The sequence below is a fragment of the Sparus aurata genome, chromosome 9, assembly GCF_900880675.1.
Source record: "Sparus aurata chromosome 9, fSpaAur1.1, whole genome shotgun sequence".
Lineage (NCBI taxonomy): Eukaryota > Metazoa > Chordata > Actinopteri > Spariformes > Sparidae > Sparus > Sparus aurata.
The window spans coordinates 34,445,830-34,469,054 of NC_044195.1; the positions used below are offsets into that span (position 1 = coordinate 34,445,830).

General features: G+C 42.0%; 2 protein-coding genes across 8 annotated transcripts; both read left to right on the plus strand.

The window, feature by feature from the left end:
• Positions 1 to 156: 156 nt before the first annotated feature.
• Positions 157 to 13,065, plus strand: LOC115588457 (interferon lambda receptor 1-like). Its single transcript, XM_030429074.1, has 8 exons — positions 157 to 350; positions 925 to 1,059; positions 1,842 to 1,974; positions 2,895 to 3,070; positions 3,519 to 3,667; positions 3,942 to 4,092; positions 4,807 to 4,922; positions 9,677 to 13,065. The coding sequence occupies exons 2-8, from the start codon at positions 1,011 to 1,013 to the stop codon at positions 10,385 to 10,387; spliced, it is 1,485 nt and encodes a 494-aa protein (XP_030284934.1). The 5' UTR covers positions 157 to 350; positions 925 to 1,010; the 3' UTR covers positions 10,388 to 13,065.
• Positions 9,726 to 22,322, plus strand: LOC115588458 (interferon alpha/beta receptor 2-like). 7 transcript variants are annotated; one of them, XM_030429080.1, is made up of 8 exons: positions 13,359 to 13,496; positions 13,688 to 13,820; positions 16,203 to 16,378; positions 16,494 to 16,636; positions 19,823 to 19,982; positions 20,181 to 20,308; positions 21,175 to 21,219; positions 21,869 to 21,986. In XM_030429080.1, the coding sequence occupies exons 1-7, from the start codon at positions 13,427 to 13,429 to the stop codon at positions 21,214 to 21,216; spliced, it is 852 nt and encodes a 283-aa protein (XP_030284940.1). In that variant the 5' UTR covers positions 13,359 to 13,426; the 3' UTR covers positions 21,217 to 21,219; positions 21,869 to 21,986. The 7 variants fall into 7 exon arrangements, with proteins under 7 accessions (XP_030284941.1, XP_030284942.1, XP_030284938.1 ...); XM_030429081.1 differs by lacking the exons at positions 13,359 to 13,496; positions 21,175 to 21,219 and adding an exon at positions 9,726 to 9,862 and having other exon boundaries at positions 21,869 to 22,322; XM_030429082.1 differs by lacking the exons at positions 13,359 to 13,496; positions 21,175 to 21,219 and adding an exon at positions 9,729 to 9,862 and having other exon boundaries at positions 13,691 to 13,820; positions 21,869 to 22,322.
• The last annotated feature ends 903 nt before the right edge of the window (positions 22,323 to 23,225 follow it).

The window sequence follows — 23,225 nt, forward strand, 5'->3', positions numbered from 1 at the left end:
TCCATACATCAGATCCTTTTCATATGAATAAGCAACTTTCACTTTTACCAAAGTAATATTTTAACACGATATCGTTACTTTTACTAAAGTATGACGTTTAGGTACTTTCTACACCACTGCCAGTCATCGCGCCATGAATAACGTCGCTGTCGGATTTGGGAACACAATTTTCCTGGCGGTCCGTGAAGGCAGCAGGAGTAACGGCAGTCTAACGTGTGTCCTCGCAGCTGCAGGTCCGTGCGGTCCACACAGGTGTCGGTCCGTGGTGTCCTCACCCTCACAGTGTCCTCCTGAGGTTGTTCCTGTGCCTGAAGTCAGAGGACACACATGGGAACTCTTTCTCCCGACAGGTAGCCGTGAACTCGAACATCTTGGAGCCGTTAACTTGCTAGCTTGTTAGCTAGCGCGCTGTCAGAAACTAGGCTAGCCCGTTAGCTTAAGTTAGCGGTGATTTCCGGAGACGTCTTGAGAGAAACACGAATACATTGTAAGTTTGTGGGTGAAATAAAGTCAGATATTGTTTATCTGACCGCCAAAACTGTTTCCTCTTAAAGTGGAGGTTTTTAAGCTAACTGAATCGATGCAGCTTACTTAGTATAAATGTGAGTCACAATCAGGTGGGTTGCCAAATATTTTTACACTTCAATGGAATTTGGCGTGTTGTTTTGTTGTTTGGGTGCGTAAAAATGATCATGAATAAAGATTTAAATCGAAAAATGATAGTGTAATATGAAAAATGTGAAAGTGAAAGACAGTCTTGTTCAGGAATGTGCCATAATGTGTGTGGGAGTAACTGTAAAACAAGTGTGGTGTGAAGTTTCCAACCCTCTCCACATCCACCACATTACATGTTATCGTTATAATAACTGTTTATCAGACAACATGGTGAACGTAATGTAACGTAATGTGTGCTGATGTCTCCAGGTTTGTGATGTCCGACAGCTGGTAGGGAAAGTGAAAGCAGCAGAGTGGTGGGCTGATGGCTCTACAGCAGAGATGCTCTGGATGTCATGACTGCTCTCATCTGGATGTTCACGTGGCTGCCTCAGGTCCTGTCAGGTGAGTGCACAGCCAGGTGATGTCACATGGGTGTCATTATAACCTACTGGACCACAGTCACACTGAAAGCTGCCCCCCTCAGAACACAACCTGACAATAGAGAGGTGAAGCGATTAGGGATGCACACTTTAATTGATCTCTTTAATCAATACTCGGCCGCCTTAACAGTCGATTATGGATCAATTATTAATAATATATGCTGCTTTTAACACACGGAAGAGCTTTATAATTAAACTGCGGGACATTTAATGATGGACTTTATGTCGTAGAACAGGACGTGTAAATATGTTGAGCGCATTTAACATTAAACACATTCAGAAAGCTCAGAGACTTTGAGGCGAAGGAACCGGATGTGCAAAAATGTGAGTTGATTTCTGGGTTTTAGGACTACAGACTTCAATCCCAATCCTCAAGGAAGAGCAGCAGGCTTTGAAGCCGGTGTTCATAGTGTTGTAACATCGTCACATGATGCACAATCCCTGAGAAATTACTCGTTTGTCAGTCAGAATTTGAGCCATTCGATCTGATAACATTTGGAAAGACTAAAACCACATTACCCACAATGCAACTCAACCTCAAACAGTTCAGTTCAAGATATAGGTATGTTGTGCTGGTAGCAGCTAATGTAGTGTGAAGCTGTAGATGAGGAGCAGCTCACATGTCGGGTTAGCTCGCTGCTTTCTCAGTCCACAGTCACACCGACAGATAGAAGAAGTTCTTACTGTGACGATCATCGGAGAGTCAGATCACCAGATTTAACATGTTGTGTGTTTGTTTTCCAGCTGTGAGTGAACTCCCCTCGCCTGACAAAGTGACGCTGAACTCAAGTAACTTCATTCATCTGCTGAAATGGGAACCTGGACCAGGAACACCCCGAGGAGTTTACTACAGCGTGGACGCTGTGAACACAAACACGTAGGTTTCATCTGTGTTTGTGGCGGTGATATGAACTGAGTTAATGCACAAACCACCATGTAATACACCTGTGATATAGATATTATTATAGTTATTAGCAAGGATCAGATATCGTCCAGATGTCACAGAAATTTAAATCCCAAAAATAATTTTGCAAGATGAAAATTAAACTTGATGAAAAAAATTAAATTTCCATGAACAGACATAAATAAGGGTTAAAAAAGTTGGAATTTTGTGATGAAAGTCAGAAATATGACTATGTGTGACTAAAAAGTCATAAATAAGAGAATAAATTGTGAGATTAGATTTTAAAGTGATATGAAAACATTCGTAATTATGGGATAAAAAAATCGTATTTAGGAGATTAAGTCAGAATTTTGAGGGAAAAAATAAAAATTGTGAGGTAAAAGTCATTATGAGTTAAATAAAAATCAGAATTAGGAGATGAATAAATGAAAATTGTGAAAGTCAAAATTATAAGATGGTAAGTTATAAATATGACAATATACAGTCAAAATTATAGAGATAATTTGGTCAATTATGGGATAAAGGTCGAAATTATAAAGAAAAAGTAAAAAATGATGAGATAAAAGTCATAAGTAACATCAAAATAATAACATGCAGAAATCCAAATTATGAAATAAAAAGTCAAAATGAAGTCAGTTTCATCAGTTTGACCTTCTTTAATTGGCAGAAATGGGCTTCCGTAGCGTGGAGGTAATCCACTCAGGTAAAAGATGAGAGTGTTTGCTATGAAAGCCTTTAATCCATGTTGTAAACATTAAACACACATTTCATACGGTCACGTACATTCACACACTCAGACCTCTCTCTGGTTATCGAGAAGGAAGATTTGCTTTTGGGACTTGTTGGCTCTTCTGACCCTCTGAGGCTTCCGTCTTTCTCCTCTGCTCCTGCAGGGGAACCTCCTTTCTGCCAGTGGACGGCTGCCAGCACGTCCAACACCCGCTGGTTTGCAACCTGACAGAAACCTTCTCTAACCGAGATGTGACCTACACTGCCAAAGTTACAGCCCGGCTGGAGGGATGGAATTCCAGTTCTCGCACCTTAAACGACTTTAAGCCCATCAGAGACAGTAAGTGGCTCCGTGCTGAACATACTGGAGAGGGATTCACTTTGAATTGGACCTGCTGTCTTCATCCTCCTGTCTGCTGTCTCAGCAAATATGTGATTAAAGAACCGGTTCAGCTGCCAACCAGGACTCTGTTGTTTCAACACAGGCTCCAACTTGATTAATCTCCATTAACGAAGGAGGTCTGATGTTTTTGTGGTTAAGGAGAAGCATAACAGAAGCACAACATGCGACACATGAGGGAATAATCAGCCTCAGGGTTTGTTTGTTGGATGTGAAATAGGTTTTAAACTCACCTTGTTGAGACCTGCAGAAACCCTGAGTGCCTGTTTTTAATTAGCAGACACCTCAGTGAACTGCTTCATCACATCCACCAGATGTTTGTAGTGGCCGTTAATTACATGTCAGTTTATGTAACTGAAGAGTTTCTTCTGTCCGACGTGTCTTCCAGCTCACCTGGACCTGCCGCTGCTCTCTGTGACGCCCTGCGATGAATACCTGTGTGTGGACCTTCAGTGTCCTGTCGAGCACCTCAGAGACATTTACAACACTCGGAATTACAAACTCAGGCTCCAGTACAACGGAGGGGAAAAAAAGAAGGTACATGAACTCACAGACGGTGTTTCACTCACTTATGCCATCGTGATGAACAAGTTTAAAGGTCTGATGATGCAGACTTCCCTAAAGAGCGTTCAGACAGACAGTGTGAGAAAAAAATGTGTTTTCTGAGCATTAATATTGTGCTATTGTTCTGTAGTTTAAATGTAATATATAGTGTGTTGATGTCAGATTGTGGCTCCTGGATGCAGGAGAGCATCTCTGAGATGAATGCAGTTTGTCATTTTGTCTCTCCGTTGTCTTTGTGTCTCTTCAGGACATCCATTCTCTGGAAAGAGTGAAGTTTAAGGAGTATGTGCTGCCTGGAAGAAAGTACTGTGTCTCCGTCCGCTTCTCAGCCGGCGTGCGGAACGAGCCCAGCTACAGCAAGCCGGTCTGTTACCTCAGCCCGAGCCTCTTTAATCGAGGTACAGATCTCTGTGTTTGTCACTGTCATGTTCCTTGAGTTACCTCGTCACTTTACAGGCCTCGATTTTAAATCTCTCATCATATCTTGCTGTGGATTTTTGCCTTTGACACGTTAATAATGTAACTTAGTAACTGCATTTTTGGGAATAAATCCAAAAGAGCGGTGGATTCAGAATCTAAATGTAAATGTTGATTAATAGCAAGATGTTGACAGAAAACTGATGTGATTTTTGAGCATTGAATCAGAATCAGAATATCTTTATTATCTCTTTAACTCAGCAAACAAACAAGAGTGCAACATCACAGGATGTAGAATAAAAGCAATATAAAAACAGTAAACAACTATAAATAAGTATAAAAACTAAGTATGATTGTGAGGAATCTGTAAAAATATGAGCAGAGCATTTCTCCTGTGAGTCGAGATTAGTCGAGGATAAATGATGACATTAAAGGTCTTTAATGCTCCAGAAACATAAAGTAGTTAATGAGGAGAAACTCTCTGAACTCTTACACACAGGATCAATATTTCATCTTTTCATTTATTGTTTGGCAGAAGCTTTTTATCTGATGTGACAAACAATCAGGAAAAACACGTTTAAACATTTCTGGAATAAAGTGTTAATATTATGAGAACAAACAGTTTCCATGGTTAGTTTTTTGTTGTTGTTTTCAGTTAATTTATGAGTGTTTTTGTCCTCCTGTCCTCTCTGCAGACGCGCTGATCTCCACCCTGCTGTGTTTGTTGGTGATAATCGGTGCGGTCATCGTGGCTCTGCTGTTCTCTGCTGGTTACATCTGTCTGAGGAGGAGGCCTCTGCCGCGCGTCCTGGTAAGTCATACTTTCATTGTATTGTCGTGTTTTACGCTGTAGGCGTTAACAAGCAGCAGGAATGAGTCTGAGTTCATTAGGTTTTAAAAAAAACAGTTTCCATTTTCATCTTTTATTGTCTTTTTATGGAAACTGGACAGTTAGTCAGCCGTCATTACTGGAAAATGATCCACGTCTCTGCAATTATAATATTCGCTGCGTTCGTTATAATGTTGAAGGAGAAGTTCCCCCGAAAAATGTCAATCCAGTCATCAGCTCCTCGCTTCATGTTCTTAAAAGTCAGGTGAGGTGTCGTAGTGCACAAACTGTCTGGAGCTTCACAGCGAAACACAGTAAACAACTGAAGAAGCTGGAGACTTGATTTAACACGTTGAAACAACTAAAGAGACACCAGATGTCTCCAGAAGCCCCCGAGTTAACAAACTGATTATAAAAGACGTGTCTGCGTCCTGCAGCCAGACTTTTAAATGAACTATCAGCTCATTCACAGATTTTTGATGGAGAAGAGGTAATTTTTTTAACAAGTTAAATCAACTTTCCTTGTGGACAAACTGTATCAAACACAAGTTAACAGTAATAACAGTATCCAGGGTGTTTTATATCTTTATAAAATATATTTCATGGACCCGTGTCAAAGACAACGACCAACATGATGGATGCAGCATTCAAGTTACGGTTCAGGACGCCATCAGGCTCCGGCTTCCTTCTGTCACTAGTTCTGGTCCGGACCAACGTTGGTACGATCTTTAATCTTCTGTTTGTGAGACATTCTCGTGTATTCGCTACAAGAAAACCCAGCCCTGCCCCTGTCACTGCATTCCTTGGTGTGGTCCCTGGTGAGGAGGCAGAGTCTGCTGCCCAGTCCGATGCCATCACTGTTGGCCCGAACGAACGCCTTATTCTGTTTCAACCGAGCCGGTCCTCGTACACGGGCTCACATTTAAAAGCTTGAGAAGCTGAAATACTCAACCAGAGATCATCCACGGAGCATCACAGAGTCCGATCTCTGCATTATGTGTTGTTACGTGTAACATCCTGGACTGTTTTCATGTTTGTATTTTATCACTTCATCTTTTCTCAGCTGCGCTCTCGTCAACTGCGTTTAGAGAGTAAAACACATTTGAATAAGAGTTTCTGTGGTTTCGGATCTCTTGTCATCTCACAAGTTCTGAAATCTGTGGTGTGATGTGTTGAGGCAGAATGACTACATCATAAAGACAAGAGAACATGTGAGACTTTAAATCAGAGCTCTGATGCAGAAACATAAAGTAGATCCAGTTTGCTTTGTGTTTATACGAACAATAAGCGCACTGTTACATGTTTGGTTTGACAGAAAAGCAGCTGCCGCTTCACTTTTTCTTGGTAAAGTAACAGGAAAGAACTGCAGGCGGAAACACACACACACACACACACACACACTCACACTCACACTCACACTCACACACACACACACTCACACACACACTTGTTTTACATGCAGCACCACTGTGCCATCGCTGTGGTCGATCTGTGGCAACAGAAGAAAAGAGACGAAGGCAGAAAGCTCGTTGTCTCTCCTGCTGCAGGATGGTTGATGGTTGATGTATTCGCTTCGTGTTCTGAGATAAGAGGAGAAGACTGGACCGAACTGAAGGAGTGCTGTTGATGCTACACTCATCAAAATATCTGCATTACGTCTGCGTTTAACTGTAAAACACAGATACATTACAATCAACTCTGCACTGCAGGTCGTCATCTTCACCCGTCAGTATGGAGAAAGGTTGCACTCTACATCTGTGTGTTTCCGCTTCAGCTCCTTTACTCAGAAAAAGTCAAGCGAGAGCTGCTTTCTGTAAAACCACAAAGCAGTTATTGTTCGTGTTCATCGATAACTGTGTGCACGAAGCAAACTGAGTTTAACTTTCAGCTACAACGACAGAACTTCTGTAATCCAGAGACGTTCTGCCTCGTCACATCACACCGCTGATGATTCTGCTTCAGAGTGTCAGATATCAGAGGAGACGGATTATTACTGAACACAGACGCTGTTGAGATGAACTGAGTCCAGTGATGATCAGTGTCCTGTTACTGGGTCACTGCTGGAATCAGTACTTTAGTTCTGCTGTTTGTCAGAACCTCAGTTCAAAGTTCTACAAACAGTGGTGGTGAACAGAGACACGGAGATAAAGTAAACATACATGTTTTTGAATGAGATACTGATCTCATTCATACAGAACAGAATTTAGGGACATTTTGAGCTCAGACTTTTTCCCAGATTTAACTTTTTTTAATTTTTATTTTGGCTTTTTGTGACTTTAAACTTAGAACCAGTATTCTGAGATTGAAACAGAATTTATACTTTTTTTTTTTTTTCAAAAATTCTGACTTTTTTTATTCTCACTTTTTTATTATCACTTTTGTTTTACTTTTTTAAATTCTCATGTTTTTATTCTCTCTTTTCTTTATTCAAACTTTTTTTATTATCACTTTTTTCTGACTTTTTTATTATCACTTTTTTCTGACTTTTTTATTATCACTTTTTTCTGACTTTTTTATTCTCACTTTTTAAATTCTCACTTTCTTTATTCTCACTTTTTTTATTCAAACTTTTATTCTCACTTTTTTCTGACTTTTTTATTATCACTTTTTTTCTAACTTTTTAAAATTCTCACTTTCTTTATTGTCACTTTTTTTTATCACTTTTTTCTGACTTTTTTTGTTCTAACTTTTTTAAATTCTCACTTCCTTTATTCTCACGTTTTCATTATCACTTTTTTCTGATTTTTTTTAAATTCTCATTTTTTTATTCTCACTTTTTAAATTCTCACTTTCATTATTCTCACTTTTTTTAATTCAAACTTTTTTAATTCAAACTTTTTTTATTCTCACTTTTTTTCTGACTTTTTTAAAATTCTCACTTTTTTTTAATTCTTAACTTTTTTTTATTAAATTCTGGGAAATTCTAAGAAACCCAGAATTCTGAGAAAAAGGCTGGTGCTTTAACGTCTGAAGGGTTGTGACACTGAACTTGTGAACCTCGGGGGGGAAAAAGGGGGTTGAGACCATTAATCAGTTGGCAGCTTCTGAAACCTCGAATTCATTTCAGTCCCTGTCTCTGTTTTATTGCTGCTGCTGGGATGGAGGAGCTGCTGGCTGTGTGGGTGTCGGTTATAGTTAACCTTTTAATATTTGTGCTGTTTGTCTCATGCGAGGGGGATTTGAACACGCTTTTTTATGAACTAAGATGCGGTTTCGTGTTCTGCTAGCGACTGCCTGGAGTCAGCCGGAGTGACAGCGAGACGTGGAGGGGCTTCCCCCTCACACAGGATCTGTATGTGGCCAACACATCATGTAACTGCTCGAGGGGACTTCAGGCTGCAGGCTGGTTTCTTTTCCAGCGAGCACTCTGTGGACTCTCGCTTCCTTTAATGTGATTCAGCAACATTTCCACTGTAGGGAAATGTGTTGTTGCCTGATAGCATGTAGAAGATACACAGCTTCATGTGAACAAGTGTGAACGGCGAGATAAGTTCAGGTCAGACGAGCGTCCAGTCTGATGAAGCGTCTCTGATGTGGACCAACATTTAATGAATATTTATAAATTCTAAATGGGTGATGCTCACTATGAAACAAACACTGACAGCAGCATGTGTCTGTGTGGACACGAGTCCTCTGCTGTTGGATCCCCAGAATCCTTCGGAGGGCGAGGTCGGGCCTCCGTGGATCAGACTTGTTCTGACGAGTCCCACATATGATTAATTGGATTGGGATCTGAGGAATTCAAGGCCCGGTCGATACCTGGAGCTCTTAGTCACGATCCTCCTGTCCACAAGGTTTCCCAGCAGAACACATTGAATTATAACCAGTGGATGAATGTTTCTGACGGTTAGTGGTTTGAATGTTGTAGCCGACGGCGGTAAGAAAGTGGAAGCACAATGATTCTTACTTTCACGTGATGATAATGTAATAAACACTGGACTTTAAGGTCATTTTGAGCTTCACAAATATGAGAATTTGCTGTTTTCCTTTGTCTTATATTATTATAATATTGACTGAATATCTTTGGAGTTTTGAACTCAACATCAACAAATTCAACAACTGAATTGACTTTGGTGTTTTTTCATGTAACAATAAATAAATGATGAGAATAATTGCGAGTTGCGTGCCTTCAGTTAGCAGAGGTGTCGACATTTCTCGATATAAGATGCGTCACAATGTCAACGTGGATACGGAACGTAATCCAGAGATAGAAGCTTCTGTGGATTGTTGATTTTTTTGGCATCAGCTGATAAATAAAGTTGTTAAGTGACATCACAACGCTTCTTACTTTGACTTGTATCATCTAGATTAATATCAGAGGGAGGCACAGATCAGCAGCCGGTGATACAAAAGAAAAATCACACAGCATTTTGAAAGCAGACATTTTGGTGTCAGATTTTAAGAACATGACGAGACTCGTGCTGTTTGTGACTTGTGACTCACAACAGCTGCTAACCACATTAGCCGTTCTCACCTGAAGCTAATGCCTGCAGCCGTCCAACTCAGAGAGACGTGTGTCTTAAAATAAGAATAACAAAACCTAAATATTTTCTGTTTACATGTTATAACCAGGAAGTGCAGAGTGGTGACAGCGTTGATGAAGGACTCAGACACTGATAGTCTCAGTTTGTTTTCTACTGACTGATGGATTCATGAACAGTTTGTTGTTTCTGTCTGTTGAATATCTGCTCTGCGGCTGATTAAACACTCCCTGTGTCTCCGTCTGTGTGTCTCAGACGTCCATCCATCACCTGGACGAGGTTCTGGTCGTCTCTCCACGCTGCACGTCCCTGTCGTCCCTCCTGAACCTCAAACCAACACCGCCCTCTTCTGGCAAGAACGGCAGCAAACAGACTCTGTCAGAGGACAGCGACGAGGAGAGCGACGAGGAGAGCAGCGGCAGAGGAGGTTATAAACTGCAGGTGGGCACTAACCTCGTCTCTTCCTCCTCTTCGTCTTCATCGTGTTTGGCGGCTCCTTTGCCTCGAGCGCCTGAAACGACGTCAGGATTCTCCTCAAACCAAACGTCAGACTCCCCGACACACACATCGTCACACTCTGAGCCTCTGCCAGAGTGTGTTTCAGATCCTCCTGCAGACAGTTTGACTGGAGGGAGCGAACCAAATAAGGAGGAGGAGGGGGAGGAGGAGGAGGGGGAGAAGGAGGAGGAGGGTCAGGATGTTAACCTCCTCACATTAACCTTTGGCAGACATGATGATGATGAGCAGGAGGAGGAGGAGGAGGAGGACGAGGAGGACGAATTACATGATGAGATTTCTGCAATCCTGCCTGCACAAACACAGGACGCTGAGGAGGAAGTTGCATTGAAATCATGCGATGTCGACGAGGAGGATGAAGAAGAAGAGGAGGAGGAGGAGGAAGATGAAGAAGATGACTGTGGATATATGAGGCGTCCACCTCCACGTGTCTTACAGAACTTGAAATAGAAGTCTTGGTGTTCTTTAGGATTTTGTAATGTGTTTAAAACCCAGTGTTGGAGACGGACACACGAGGCAGCGTTCCTCTCCATTAACTGAGTCGAGACACTGGAAGCTCGTAATATTCTCACATTCTCTCTGATGAAATGTTTGTAGTTTGGAGCAGCGGGCCGTCAGTCGGCTGCAGGTCGCTCTCAGACGTCGTTGCTGAAAGCTGCTACATGTTTGTTTCTCTGCCGGCATCCTTAGTTTTCCTGCTGGCTGCATTTTCTGAAACTCGCCCTTCAGCAGGAGAACAGGCAGCTTCTGTACGGCCGTTTACAGGCGATTTATTATAAAGATATTAGAATGTTCTTGCACGAGGCCCAATTAATTCCCCTCCACATCATAAACTGTGAATCATGTTACTGTATGTGTTTTGACGTCTGAGCTTCCTCTAAAAACATCACAGCTGTCGCTCCAGAAGTCAGAGACCACTCGGAAAAATACTCATGATTTACATTTGTTTCTAATGTAATTATGTTTTTATAATATCAACAGTTTGAATGAAAAGTCAAATGTTTGAAAAATGAATCTCAGAATATCTCAGCGTGATGTTTGCCCTCGTATTGTGACACAGTTTGTGATTATTTTTTGTTTATTATAAGTCAAGTTTTGGTGTAATAGATTTAAAACGTGACGGAGCTTTATCACATTTATAAACCATCAGCTGATCTATGAACTAATGAAAAGACGAGAACTTGAAGACATGAACTGCTGCCAACAAATGTGTAGCTTTATTTTTTCCGATCAGTTGGAACATTTAACAACCAAACACATAATAAGAATAATAATAATAAGAGAACAGCGGGACGCTCAACCTGGCACGGACTCCACGAACACCTCAGAGATTTCCCAGAGCGACCTGAAGACAAACGAATGGTCCGAGAACGCTGTCGGATCGAGGTGGGATTGTGGAGTCCGTACCAGCTCGAGTGCCTTCAGATTCTGAGATATTCTGAAGTTCACGGACACGTTTCAAAGATTTCCACTCAAACTGTGGAGCTGATGTCATGAAATTAAAATACGTTGAAGTGGTTTCAAACTTCTGGACCGGCTGTGATGTTCTGATCAGGGAGCAACTTCCTTTTATCTTCCTGTAGATGCATGCAGGGAATTATTCCTGGGAATCTTAGGGCATTAATTTACAGGAATTCTGGTAATTTTCTGTTAATAGCTTCACACCACTGGACTGTTTCTGTAGTTTTATTGGCCACACAGCCCAACATGTCTGTCCGGTACATTGAAGAGAATGTCGTTGCCAATCATTTTATGTCAAACATTGTCTCGTTCAGCTTCTTTGCAGCTTTTCTTTGTCGTTTCTGAAAGTGAATGAGGAGTTTAGGTGTTTCGAACTGAAACAGTTTGAAGACGTCACTTTGAGGAAATTTTGACCAAACAAATATCAGATCAATGTTGAAGATAATCAGCAGATTGATGATAATGACAGTGATTGTTAGACGCAGCCCGAGCAGCAGATGTCACCCTCACAACACCTAGTTGTTCCTGCTCTTCTGATGTTTGACAGCTTTTTTTTAAGGCAGAATTTAATTTTCATTTTATTTTTCTTCATCGTGCGCTGAGAACTGAGTTTGTGAAATCAGTTTTGTTTGATCAGTCGTCTCCCAAAAGGGTCCACGTGTTGAGTACTGTGCTGCTTTTATAAAATGTGGGTTTATGTGTGTCTGTACTTAAAGGTGCAACATGTGAGAACTGGTCACCTGTCGAATTCATCCTGGAGTAACCGCTAACTGCTGCTGACGGTAGCTGCCGTTAGCTCAGTTAGCCGTCGGGCTGCTGCTAGCTGTTAGCATGCTAACTTCAGTCGCTGTCTCTGCCAAACACAAAGACACCTTCACTAACGATGAAATTAAAATCCTCACACGGTGCACCTTTAACTCTTCAGCTGGAGGTTGTAACGAGAGCTGAAACTTCTCGCTGCTCACTCAACAGCAAATTAATCGTTAACAATCTTTTATATTTTGATTAATTTAAGATCAATCTTTTGCATCTGGCTCCAGTTTCTGTGTACAGAAGATGATCATGCCACTGGAAAACACTTTTTTGGCGTTTTTTTTTTCCAACCACAAAGAGAGTTTAATCTCAAAATGTTGAACTTTAACATTAATATTCTGAGTTAAAACTCAGAATTAAAGCCAAAGAAAAGAGTCAGAACTCAAAAAGATGTTTACCAGCATCCCTCATCATCTTCAGACTGAATATCTTTGTTTTCTGAAGAGTCGTCAGATAAAACTTCTGACTCTGGCAGAAATAATCGACACGCTAAACATGAATCAAGATATTAATATTAATATTTCTGTAGCAAACAGAAACACCTTTAACTCTGACTGTTTTTTATACAATCATTATCTCACATTTCACTCCACATGAGAATCACGTCTGCATTGTGACTGTTATATTTAATATTAATGCATCAGTGTTACAGTATCATGTCATGTTTTCCATATTTTATTGTCCTGTTCAGCGTACAGTCTTATCTAAAGCTACAGGACAGTCAAGTAAACACATGTAACTGTATGTAAACGACATAATCAGACAAGTTAACGACATGTTTGTATCTTTTTATACTCGCTGTAACAATCATACAACCTAATCCAACAAATAAAGCCACATTCTACACTCTGTAAGTCTTTGTATCTGTTGCATTATTCCTGTAAAGTCTTTTTTTTCAAGCTTACCAAAATAAAAACCCACAAAAACCAGCAGAGAAAAACTCCCCACAGATCAGAAACCAGTCTTCTGTCCGGCTCCTGCGACAGCTGTGACGCTGAAACGCAGGATTTGCAGTGTAAAGCTCACACAGGGAGGAGACTTCTGGGGAAACAGAAACTCAGCCAGCGACATGATAACAATCGTGTTCACGTCCCAACCCCCTCTCTCAGCCCCTGCTCCCTCCCAGCACTCTATATGTTGTGTGCTCAAACCTTAAAAACATTTGCCAGCTTTGCGTAAGAGACGTTGAACTGCGAGTGACTGCATGGAGGGAAGATGAGGCTGGTGATCCTTCTACTCCTTCTTCTTCAGCAGATGCACCTTGGTAATGCTCCCTGGACTGAAGGTTTGCAGGAGGAGGTTTTACACCTTTGGACTGTACATATGTCGTGTGTGTGTGTGTGTTGTGTGTTAAACTCACTCAGCTGTTGTTCACCTGCAGGAAATGTTTAGATTGAAGAGTTCAGAGCTGCAGAAGACAGATGTTTCAAATTATTGGGTTTTAAAAGTTGATTTTCTTCTTCTTCTCCTCTGCAGCAGTCAGCGTTTCCCTCCCGGCTCCATCCAACGTCTCCATCTCCTCCTTCAACATGGAGCACACGCTCAGCTTCCTGCCCGGCGCCGACAGCCCCGACAGCAGCCGCTTCGAGGTCCAGGTCGTCCGTCTCAGGTACTCGAGTCAGAGAGCAGAAGTGTGAGAAGGTTTCAGACAGATGCACTGATTTCTCTGGGAAAATCCACAAAGATTGACTCACTGTGGTTTGGCTTCACTCCAGATGAAATCACTCAGACTGACTTTCATTTCTTGAAAAACTAGGTCACCAACCATTTTTGATAATCGATGAATCGTTTGAGTCATTTTTTCTAAAGCAGAAATCTCGATGAGTGTTTGGTTCCAGATCCTTCAATGTGACGATTTGCTGCTTTTTCTTCATCACTTCTGATAATTAATGAAGAGTTTTTGGGAGGTTTTGGACTAAAAGAAGCGATTCAAAGACGTCACTTTGGGCTTTTTAGATCTGGTTTAATCTCACTGAATACTGAAATTGTCTCTAATTTTAGGTCTTCTGTCATTAATTTGGTTCCAGCTTCTTAAATGTGATGATTTGCAGCTTTTCTTCATCAGTAAACAAAGAGTTTTTGTGTTTTGGACTGTTCGGTTTCAAAAGAAGCGATATGACAGTGATGAGCACTTTTTTGACATTTAATAGCTGATAATTGATAATGAAAATGATCATTAGCTGCAGCTCTAACTAATCAGTGACATCATGCTGCACCTGATTTAAAGAACACACCTGTGGGACTCCTCGTACGATACGATTCACGACAGTTTGCCCACGATGACGATTTTATCACGATACAGTGAGACGATCATCTAATGATACATCGTGAGATCTGTGTCACTGAAGAAGACAGAAAACCCAGAAGAAGTCAAACTGCAGGAATGATGTTAATTCACTGTGTTGTCTCAGAATTTAACAAGAACTGAGATGTAGTAAGGTCTAAAAAAGGTTCTGCAGTCGACCAGAAACTCAAGTTCACATTAAGAAAAGACGGAGGTTCAGGATTCAGGACGAGCTTCTTGTGAGTAACAGAGACGGAGACGAGGAGTTTAAATCCTGCGTTAATGTGCACTGATAAGTTTCCTTCGATCGATGTTGCAACAGTTTGAAATAGAAAAACGCTCAAATCTAAATGTGTAATTCTCAATTATTCATCAGCTGCAGGGACGTCTGACGTCTGCAGATCTATAATATATCTGATGTTTCCACCTTAATGTCACAACAGGCTCGTTGCTTTAGTTTGATGCACTTGAGGTGAATTATTATCAAGACTGGTGTGGACCAATCAGAGCACATCACGCACGGCAGACGCAGCGAGACGAGACAAAGACGTAAAAGCCGTAAGAAGGCGTAAACAGACAGAGAGGGAGACTGGAATGTGGAGAAAAGGCGTGTTAGTGTCTCGTATCTGCAGAGAGTTTCTGATTTTCTCTCTTTGTTGCTGCTCGGGACGCTTTACCAACCCAACATGTGTCTATTTGACGTCCTGGGAATGAGACTCAACAATCAACTGTCTTTGTGGTGCGTTCAGAAACAGCTGGGACAAATCCTACTGATTCTACCTTTAACTTTAATAGTCTTTGAATTCTATTAATATGACGTGAGCTTCAGTTAGCTTTGAGCACAAATGTCCTTCAGAGGGAGACTTTTTACTCTGATACTCTGAGTACATGTCAGAGCCTGTAATCTATTACTTTACTGGAGTAAACAAGCTGAATCAGTACTTCTACTTTTACCAGAGTCTGTTAAAGAGTGCTGGGTACAATTTATCTTGTTACCGTCTTACTGTAGCTAACATTTGGTAAGTAGCGCCAACAAAAGTGCAGCTGAGGCTGATGGAAATGTTTTTGCAAATTTGTGAAAATCCACCCAACAGCTGCTCAAAGTCTGACTTGTCGATCGCGACAATAAAAGTTCATTTATCAGCTCAGTTAATCCTCTGGGAACCAGGAATGTCTGGACAGAACTCAATCTTAATCCATCCTGTAGCTGTCGAGATATTTCTGGAACTAACTGGTCAATTGAATCAAAAGACGTCTCATATTTTCATGTTTAATATTTCGATAATAATAATGATGCTGCTCGGGAACCGAACACCAAAAAATCTGGACCATAATCCACCAGATCTTATTTGTATCCATCTATAAACCCAAACATGAGCTTCACCAGCGCCAGCACCGAGCTGAAACGTTTTCTGCCGGATGTGTCAGAAACAAGAATTCTTTAATCTGCACAGAATTTCATCAGTTTCATTTTTGTTTCTGAGACTTGTCTGAACTGTCTGAGTCGACACTTTCCTTTTTCAGTAACAGCGACTCATAAACACGTATGATTTCCTCCTATCAGTGTGACTCATCCGGTCCAACCAGTTGCCTTTACAACCAGCTGTCGTAGTTTTCTCGCCGCTCTGCAGCGACCTTTCACCTGCTGGAAGACGTGGTTTGTCGTTCTCCATCATCAGTGTGTCTCTGTTTTCTTTCCCTCTGGAGTAAGAAGTCGTGGAAAGCGGTGGCCGCCTGTTCGGCACTGACGGCTGGACAGACGTGTAATCTGACGCGAGTGTTCAAAGACCCTTTGGAACAGTTCAGAGCCCGAGTCCGGGCCTTCACAGCCGGACAGACGTCCAGCTGGACCGTGTCGTCGGCGTTCCATCCTCTGTCAGACAGTGAGACACCAACAAACACACTTTGGTCTCATCCAGATCCTGTAAACACTAAAGTACACTAAACACTAACACTAAAGTATTAATGAGGAACCGTGATCACCTTTTCTCCTCGCAGCTGTGTTGGGACCTCCTGACGTGGTCGTGTCCGGCTGTGGGAACTGTTTGCTGCTGCGGGTCCGTCCTTCCATCTGGACGCAGCAGATCGGCCTCTCCATGGACCTGGTCATCAATGTGAAGAGGACCAGGGACGGTGCACAGGTACGAGTCCTAAACTGTGTGTGATGTCTCTTCATCATCTGGTCAGGTTTGTGCACAAAAAAACACCTTGACATGATGTTTAAAATACCTGGTTCTGTCTCCACAAATAGGACCAGAAAATGTTCCGACGTGGTGATAAAAATATAATTTTTTGTCACAACAAACAGAGCAGAAGTCTTTTAAAAAATGCCCAGTTTTGTCGCCACAAATCGAGTTGAAAATGTCCTGTTCAGTTGCCACGACGCCGCTCAAAATGTCCCGACGTCTTGTTAAAAAAAAAATATTGTTGATGTCAGAAATGTGGCTAAAAATGTGTAAGTCCTGATAAATATAGATCCAGTTTTGTCGCCACAAAAGCAATTGAAAACATCCTGATGTCTTGCAGAAACATCGGGTTCTGTTGGCAGTAAAACGTCCAAAAGTCTCGCCAAAGACGTTTGATTCCGTCTTTTTAGAAACATCCAGCTTGTCTTTGGGAACGCGGCTGGAAAATATCAAGTTGTTTCCCGATCAGATGTTGAAACGCAGCCTCACACAGCGTCTCTGTCTGGTTCTGTCTGGTTCTGTCTGCTCAGACCTCATATACATGTAACATGAACTTGATGTGATTTGCATTAAGAACAAACAACACGGTTTTGTTCTGGTGACTCGGCTGTGTTCTGGTTTCTGACCCCGGCTCAGACGGACGTTAACGTATTATTTGACTGTTGGTGTTTCTCAGACTCGTAGAGAATCAAACTACACAACACGATGTTTCAAAGTGCTGACGACCACACGACACACTGAGGTGTCGACCTGAAGCTGTTTGTTTCCTGTCTCTGAGGTTGTTTCCTCCTCACTGTGGCTTTAACTGTGGCTGCTTGAGTTTACAGGTTAGTAGAACCTGTAAACTCTCACAGGAAGAGAGCGAGTTTCTGTTTCATGTCATGTGTTTATCAAAAGTTCAATTAAAGAACATTACAACACATCCAGCTCTCCTTCTCTCTCGGTGTGAGTCTGAAGCGAAACTTCCCTTCAGGCGATGATTTCAGCAAGATTCCCAAATGTTGACAAAGAGCTGACGTGTAATTTATGATCCGGTACTGAAAGCTGGGTCGTTACACAACTGAGAGCAGAACTTAACGAGCTGAAGTCACAGTAGCTTCTCATTTTGCTCCAAAGACACCAAACCAACCTAATGTCCACTTTGTTCTCTGAGCTTTAATCTGACGGGGTCAGACGGGTCAGACGGGTCAGCGGGTTGGGAAAGAGGAAGACTGGACTCGAGCCCGGCTCATTGCTGAGGACTCGCTGCAGTATACATGTTACCTGCTGGAGCAGGTGAGCTGTGTAGACGCCCTAACACTAAACTGTGAATCTCGCTGTTGTCGAGTCCAAACCCTGCTGCTCGGCTCCAGAGAGGAGGATTCACGGTTTTCTGGGTTCGACACGGGCTGCTCGGTCGTCTGCACTCTGCACACCGGACCTTTAAACCCGCCCACGTTCTGTTCACATGGTCCATTTGACCGTCATCACGTCAAGGCCGAACGTAAGCGGCTGACAGACGACTCTGATGAGCTCTACAGTCTGTATCATGACGTGGTTGGATATTATTTCTACACAAGACTCACGTAACAGAGTCCAGTTTACACATGCATATGCAATGGATTGTGGGTAATTTAATCAGTGAGGTCCAGTGTAATGCTAGTCTTGTGGAGTCCGGATGTTTGGATCAGCAGCCGTCACACGTCTTTTACTTTGAGTTTACTCGTTGCTCGAACACAAATGATGCTTTGTATGATTCATTGAGGTCAAAATGTCATTTTACTTTGTTTATTTTGTGAGCAGGCGTCAACGTAGACGAGTATGAACGTTTCACGTATCACGTTTCAGCCTTTTTATATGATTCACGTGTTTTTAATTTGTTGTATGTTTTTTAAATGTCATCAAAGTTAGAAAAAAAACACACCAAAAACACCAAATCTGAAAGCTGATCGTCATTTTTGGGAGATACGAGAAGAAATCAGTGAATTCCTGCAGTTTTTGTTTCGTTTTCTTCTCCATTTGCGTGTTTCCAAGATCTGAAACAAGGTGAATGTGGAGAAATCAAAACAGCGAAGCCACAAACGTCGTTTCTTTCTCTTCTGAGAGGTGGATGTGAGTCTGTAGAGGAGCTCGTGTGGAGGCTGATCTGTTTTTCACTTTGTGGTTTTTCAGTTTTTAACCCACGTCTTCCTCTCAGAGACTCCGCTCGCCTGCATGTGTTCGAGGAAACGCTCGGCCTGAACGCATCAGTCGTCTCGCTGCACACGACTGATCGGACCTCCAACACTTCTGGAGAAAATGAGACTGATTGTACAAAAAATCTCAACTATGATGCAATTTTTCTTTCATTGTGACATTCAGGGAACATAAATGATGTTGTTATCCTGCTGTGAACACCTGGAGCTCGTTCTGATGAAGGAAAGTAAAGAACCTAGAAACAGGAAGTGACGTGCGTCAGGCAGCTTTACTTCAGTAACAGTTTCTTTGAATAACAAGAACCTGTTAGAGCTCGACGGAGACAGAAGAGAAGAGATCGCTGTTCCAACTGTTCCAACATGAAGACACAGAAGAAATCCAAGATAAACAAGACAAAGCACATTTCCACAATGACATCTGAATATTTATTTACTTACTTGGTTTAAAAAACATCTAAAAAAGCCCAGAATGTCTTCTCATATAATATCTAAATATCTGGTTAATCGTCATAAACGTGGCTGGAAAATGTCCCGACGTCTTGTTGAAAATATTTGGTTTTGTCGGCATAAACATGAAGGCAAATGTCCTGATTTCCTGTGAAAAAAAAGTCCTTTTCTTTTGCCACTCCAAGCTAGAAAATGTCCTGAAATCTTGTTGAAAATATTTGGTTTTGGTGCCGCGAGAACCGCTGGAAAATGTCCCGATGAGTCATCGAGATTAACACAGACTGATCCAGCACTGCAGAAAAACGTCTTTCTGTCTCGTCTAATAAATCTGGTTTTGTGTCCCAACATCCAGTCAAAATTATCTGTTCTATCGGCGTACACGGAGCTGGATGTTGTTCGGACATCTCGTCAAATAAATCACGGCTGGAAAACGTCCTGACGTCTCATCAGAGATGTCCGGTTCTGTTGCCTCGGTTTGTTGAACGCTCTGTGTGACCCGGTTTGTGTTTTTGTGTTGCAGTTCATCCTGACTCGGCCGTACGAGGAGGAGGTGGAGATCCCGTACCTGCAGCGAGGCGTGGAGTACTGCGTGACCGTGACTGTGAAAACGCTCTTCAACGACAACTCGGGGCCCAGCGACGCCCACTGCGCCTTCACCAGCCCGCCGCCATCGCACTCACGTACGTCACGGCTCACTGTGATCGATGATCTTTGTTGTTCTGTGGTTCAAAAACAGGAGTCAGCTGCTGTTCCTCTGTGCTGCTGGCAGAAAGAGGAACTTCTTTTGAATGTTAACGGTTCCTCTCAGAGATTCGTGCAGCTGGAAGATCCTCAGCTGGATCTGTGATCTGATATCTGTTGCCGTCCTCCTGTTTCAGTGTCCGTGGTCTACGGCCTGCTGGGGGCCTTCTGCGCTCTGCTCCTCCTCCTCCTCCTCATCGGATCGTTCGTCTGCAGCGGTCAGCTGAGCGTCAGAGGACTCCGACGACGCCTCCCGACAACGCTGGTAACAGATCCGACTGTGTGCTGCGGCTCCAACAATCACTCATTCATCTTTAGGTTAAATACTCTGTGTGCTCCTGTGACTCCGACGTCCACGTGCTAATCACGTGATCATAGTGATTAATTAGAGGCACAGTGGTTCTTTGAGCTAAGTGCTAACATCAGCAAGCTAACAGGCTTACAATGGCGAAGCTAACATTTGTTGCATGTAAGCATGCTAACGTTTGCATACAAACACTGAAGGCAAGGTGAATCTGAGGCTGAGTTTTCAAGTTAGTTCCACGTCCAAGTACTCCAATTACTATCCAGTACTAGAGTACTCACAAGAGAATAGAAAGGAGAAAAACGGGGTCTGAAACAACAAAACAAGACAAAATGCAGGAAGGTTTTATGGTTAGCAACAAGTCTTAGCTGCCTTTTCAACAAACACGGCTGGAAAACGTCCCGACATCTCGGAGTAAATATCCACGTTTGTCTCAACGTCTGGTTCTGTCTTCACAACCCGAAGCTGCACGGATCTGTTGTCACTTTGCTGTATTGATCCCGTCCAATAACTGTTATTTAGAGAATTCACCTTTTATATTAATTGTGCCGAACAAACTGAAACCTGACCTGATGATGGTGCTGTTGAAGATCGGAGGATCGTTAAAGTTTAAGATAAAGAATTTATCCTCCGAGAATCATGAATGTGTTTCAGACCCGACCAAGACGTGAAACGTTTCTCCTGTGTGAAGATTTTCTGTGAACCATCATCGTGAATTCAGTATCTTTTAGTTCTGGACTGTCAGACGAACGACAGAGCGATGTGACGCCGCCGCCTTCGAGGTTTCAGTCTGGTGACGTTTTTATATTTTTCTTTTATTCAACAAATCTCAAGCACAGACCAGAACCAGCAGTGACCCGAGCTCCTGACAGGTACCGAGTGTCTCACAGCCTGATCTCACACACACACACACACACACACACACACACACACACACACACTGCCACTGATACGCCAATGTGGATTCATCCATCACTGAAAATAGTCCAACAAACACTTTCCTCCTGTTTGAATACATTTTAAAGGGTTTTAGGTGGATTACTAACCCTATTTTAATTATATTTACTTTTAAACCTGATTAAGTTTTAAATTCTGTTGAACCAAATCTTAAAAATGAAGACAGATTCAAACAGTTTCTCTAAAACTGGATTACATTTAATTCAGCACTGAAACTAGAAACTACAGTTTGAAGTTACTGGAAATAAAACCTGGATTTACTGATTTTAAACTGAGTTTTATTTTAGATTAAATGAATCTTGTTGGTGCAGCCCGGCCCGGAAGCTCGGCACCGCAGACAGACAGGAAGTCGTGTTGTTGGTTTTGGTCTTTTCGTGAAATTTGTTGACAATTATAAAAATATAACACCAGAGTTATTCTTTACACTCAGCATGATTAGCATGCTAACCAACTAGCTCTGGCCGTGACCTGCTAGATGCATGGCTAACTGAGCTAACTGAGCTAACGGTAACTCTCTGTTTACCCGATCATGAAGCCTGACCATCTCCGTCTCTTTGTCTGCAGTCGTACTTCCTCCTCAAAGTCCAGGATGTTGGAGCTGCACCACCTGAACTCTCAGGTGACACCTTGGCCACGCTGCTGCATAAAGAAGGTTCTGCTGACTGTCTTCTGCCGGACCACTGACCGGTCCAAACGCTGAGGAGCAGCTCAGAAGAAGACTGTTAGTGACTGTGAAGTCGATCATACTGAAGTTTATAATCCTGCTTTATGGCAAAATATATTCTCTGACTCTTCTTCTAACTTTTTAACGAACATTGAGGTGGTCAAAGTTTCTGTCCACTAAAAGTTAAACTTAAGAAATGTCTGAATAAGTGTAACATGTCGGTGTAAACCACTATAGTGTGTGATGATCTCTGTGAAGTGTTTCTGTGATTCTGTCCTGTAACTGATCTCATTGACAAGCTGTTGAATCTCCAGATGTCGAGAAAATCCTGTGAATAAAACGAGTTGTGGTGAAGAAGAGTTGTGCGACTGATTTTACTTTAATGGACTTGAATTGATCTGACAGAAAAACAACAATAAACTGATATTCTGCAGATTTATGATCACAAAGTTCTGCTGTCTTCTATAATCAAAGTCTACTTTAAATCAAATCAGAAACACTTGATGGATCCAACTGACGAGCCGGATGATAACAATAATAACCTCTACCGATGTGTCTCAACAGTGAGTTGCATTGTGGGTAATGTAGGCATCGCTGGTCGTGCATCGCTCCTACAACACTGTTGTACTTTATCAGATTACTTGCAGAGCCACTGAAGACTTTTACCTACTTTTAAGAATCATTATAATTATCATTGTAACTAAAGCTATCTGATGAATGTAATGAAGTAAAAAAGTACAACATCTGCCTCAAACATGTGGTGAAGTAGAAATATAGACAACATGTGACGAGTAACTCACTATAAATGTAGTGGAGTACAATATTTGTGAAAGTAAGAATCCACAGAATACACATGTAACTACACAGGTTGGTGTAATTTACACTAACTGTCTAAACTTAAAGTTGTAGTCTGTAAGTAGAATAGTAGTAGAATAAGATATAAGATGCAGGTCAGCTGTCTGTGGCTCCGCCCCTTTGATCTGCAAGAATCCACCGCTCAAGGATCAACACGACCAATCAGAGCCAAGGGGCGTGTCTGAGAAGTGTCAGTCACTCTCCTGCATGCTGCTGGCAGCCCCCCTCCCTCACGCAGCAAAGTTACTTTTGATATTTAAGTACATTTAACACCAGACCTCGAACACTTATGGAGAAAATGAGACTGACTGTACAAAAAAAATTCAACTATGCTGCAATTTTTCTTTCATTGTGACATTCAGGGAACATAAATGATGTTGTTATCATGCTGTGAACACCTGG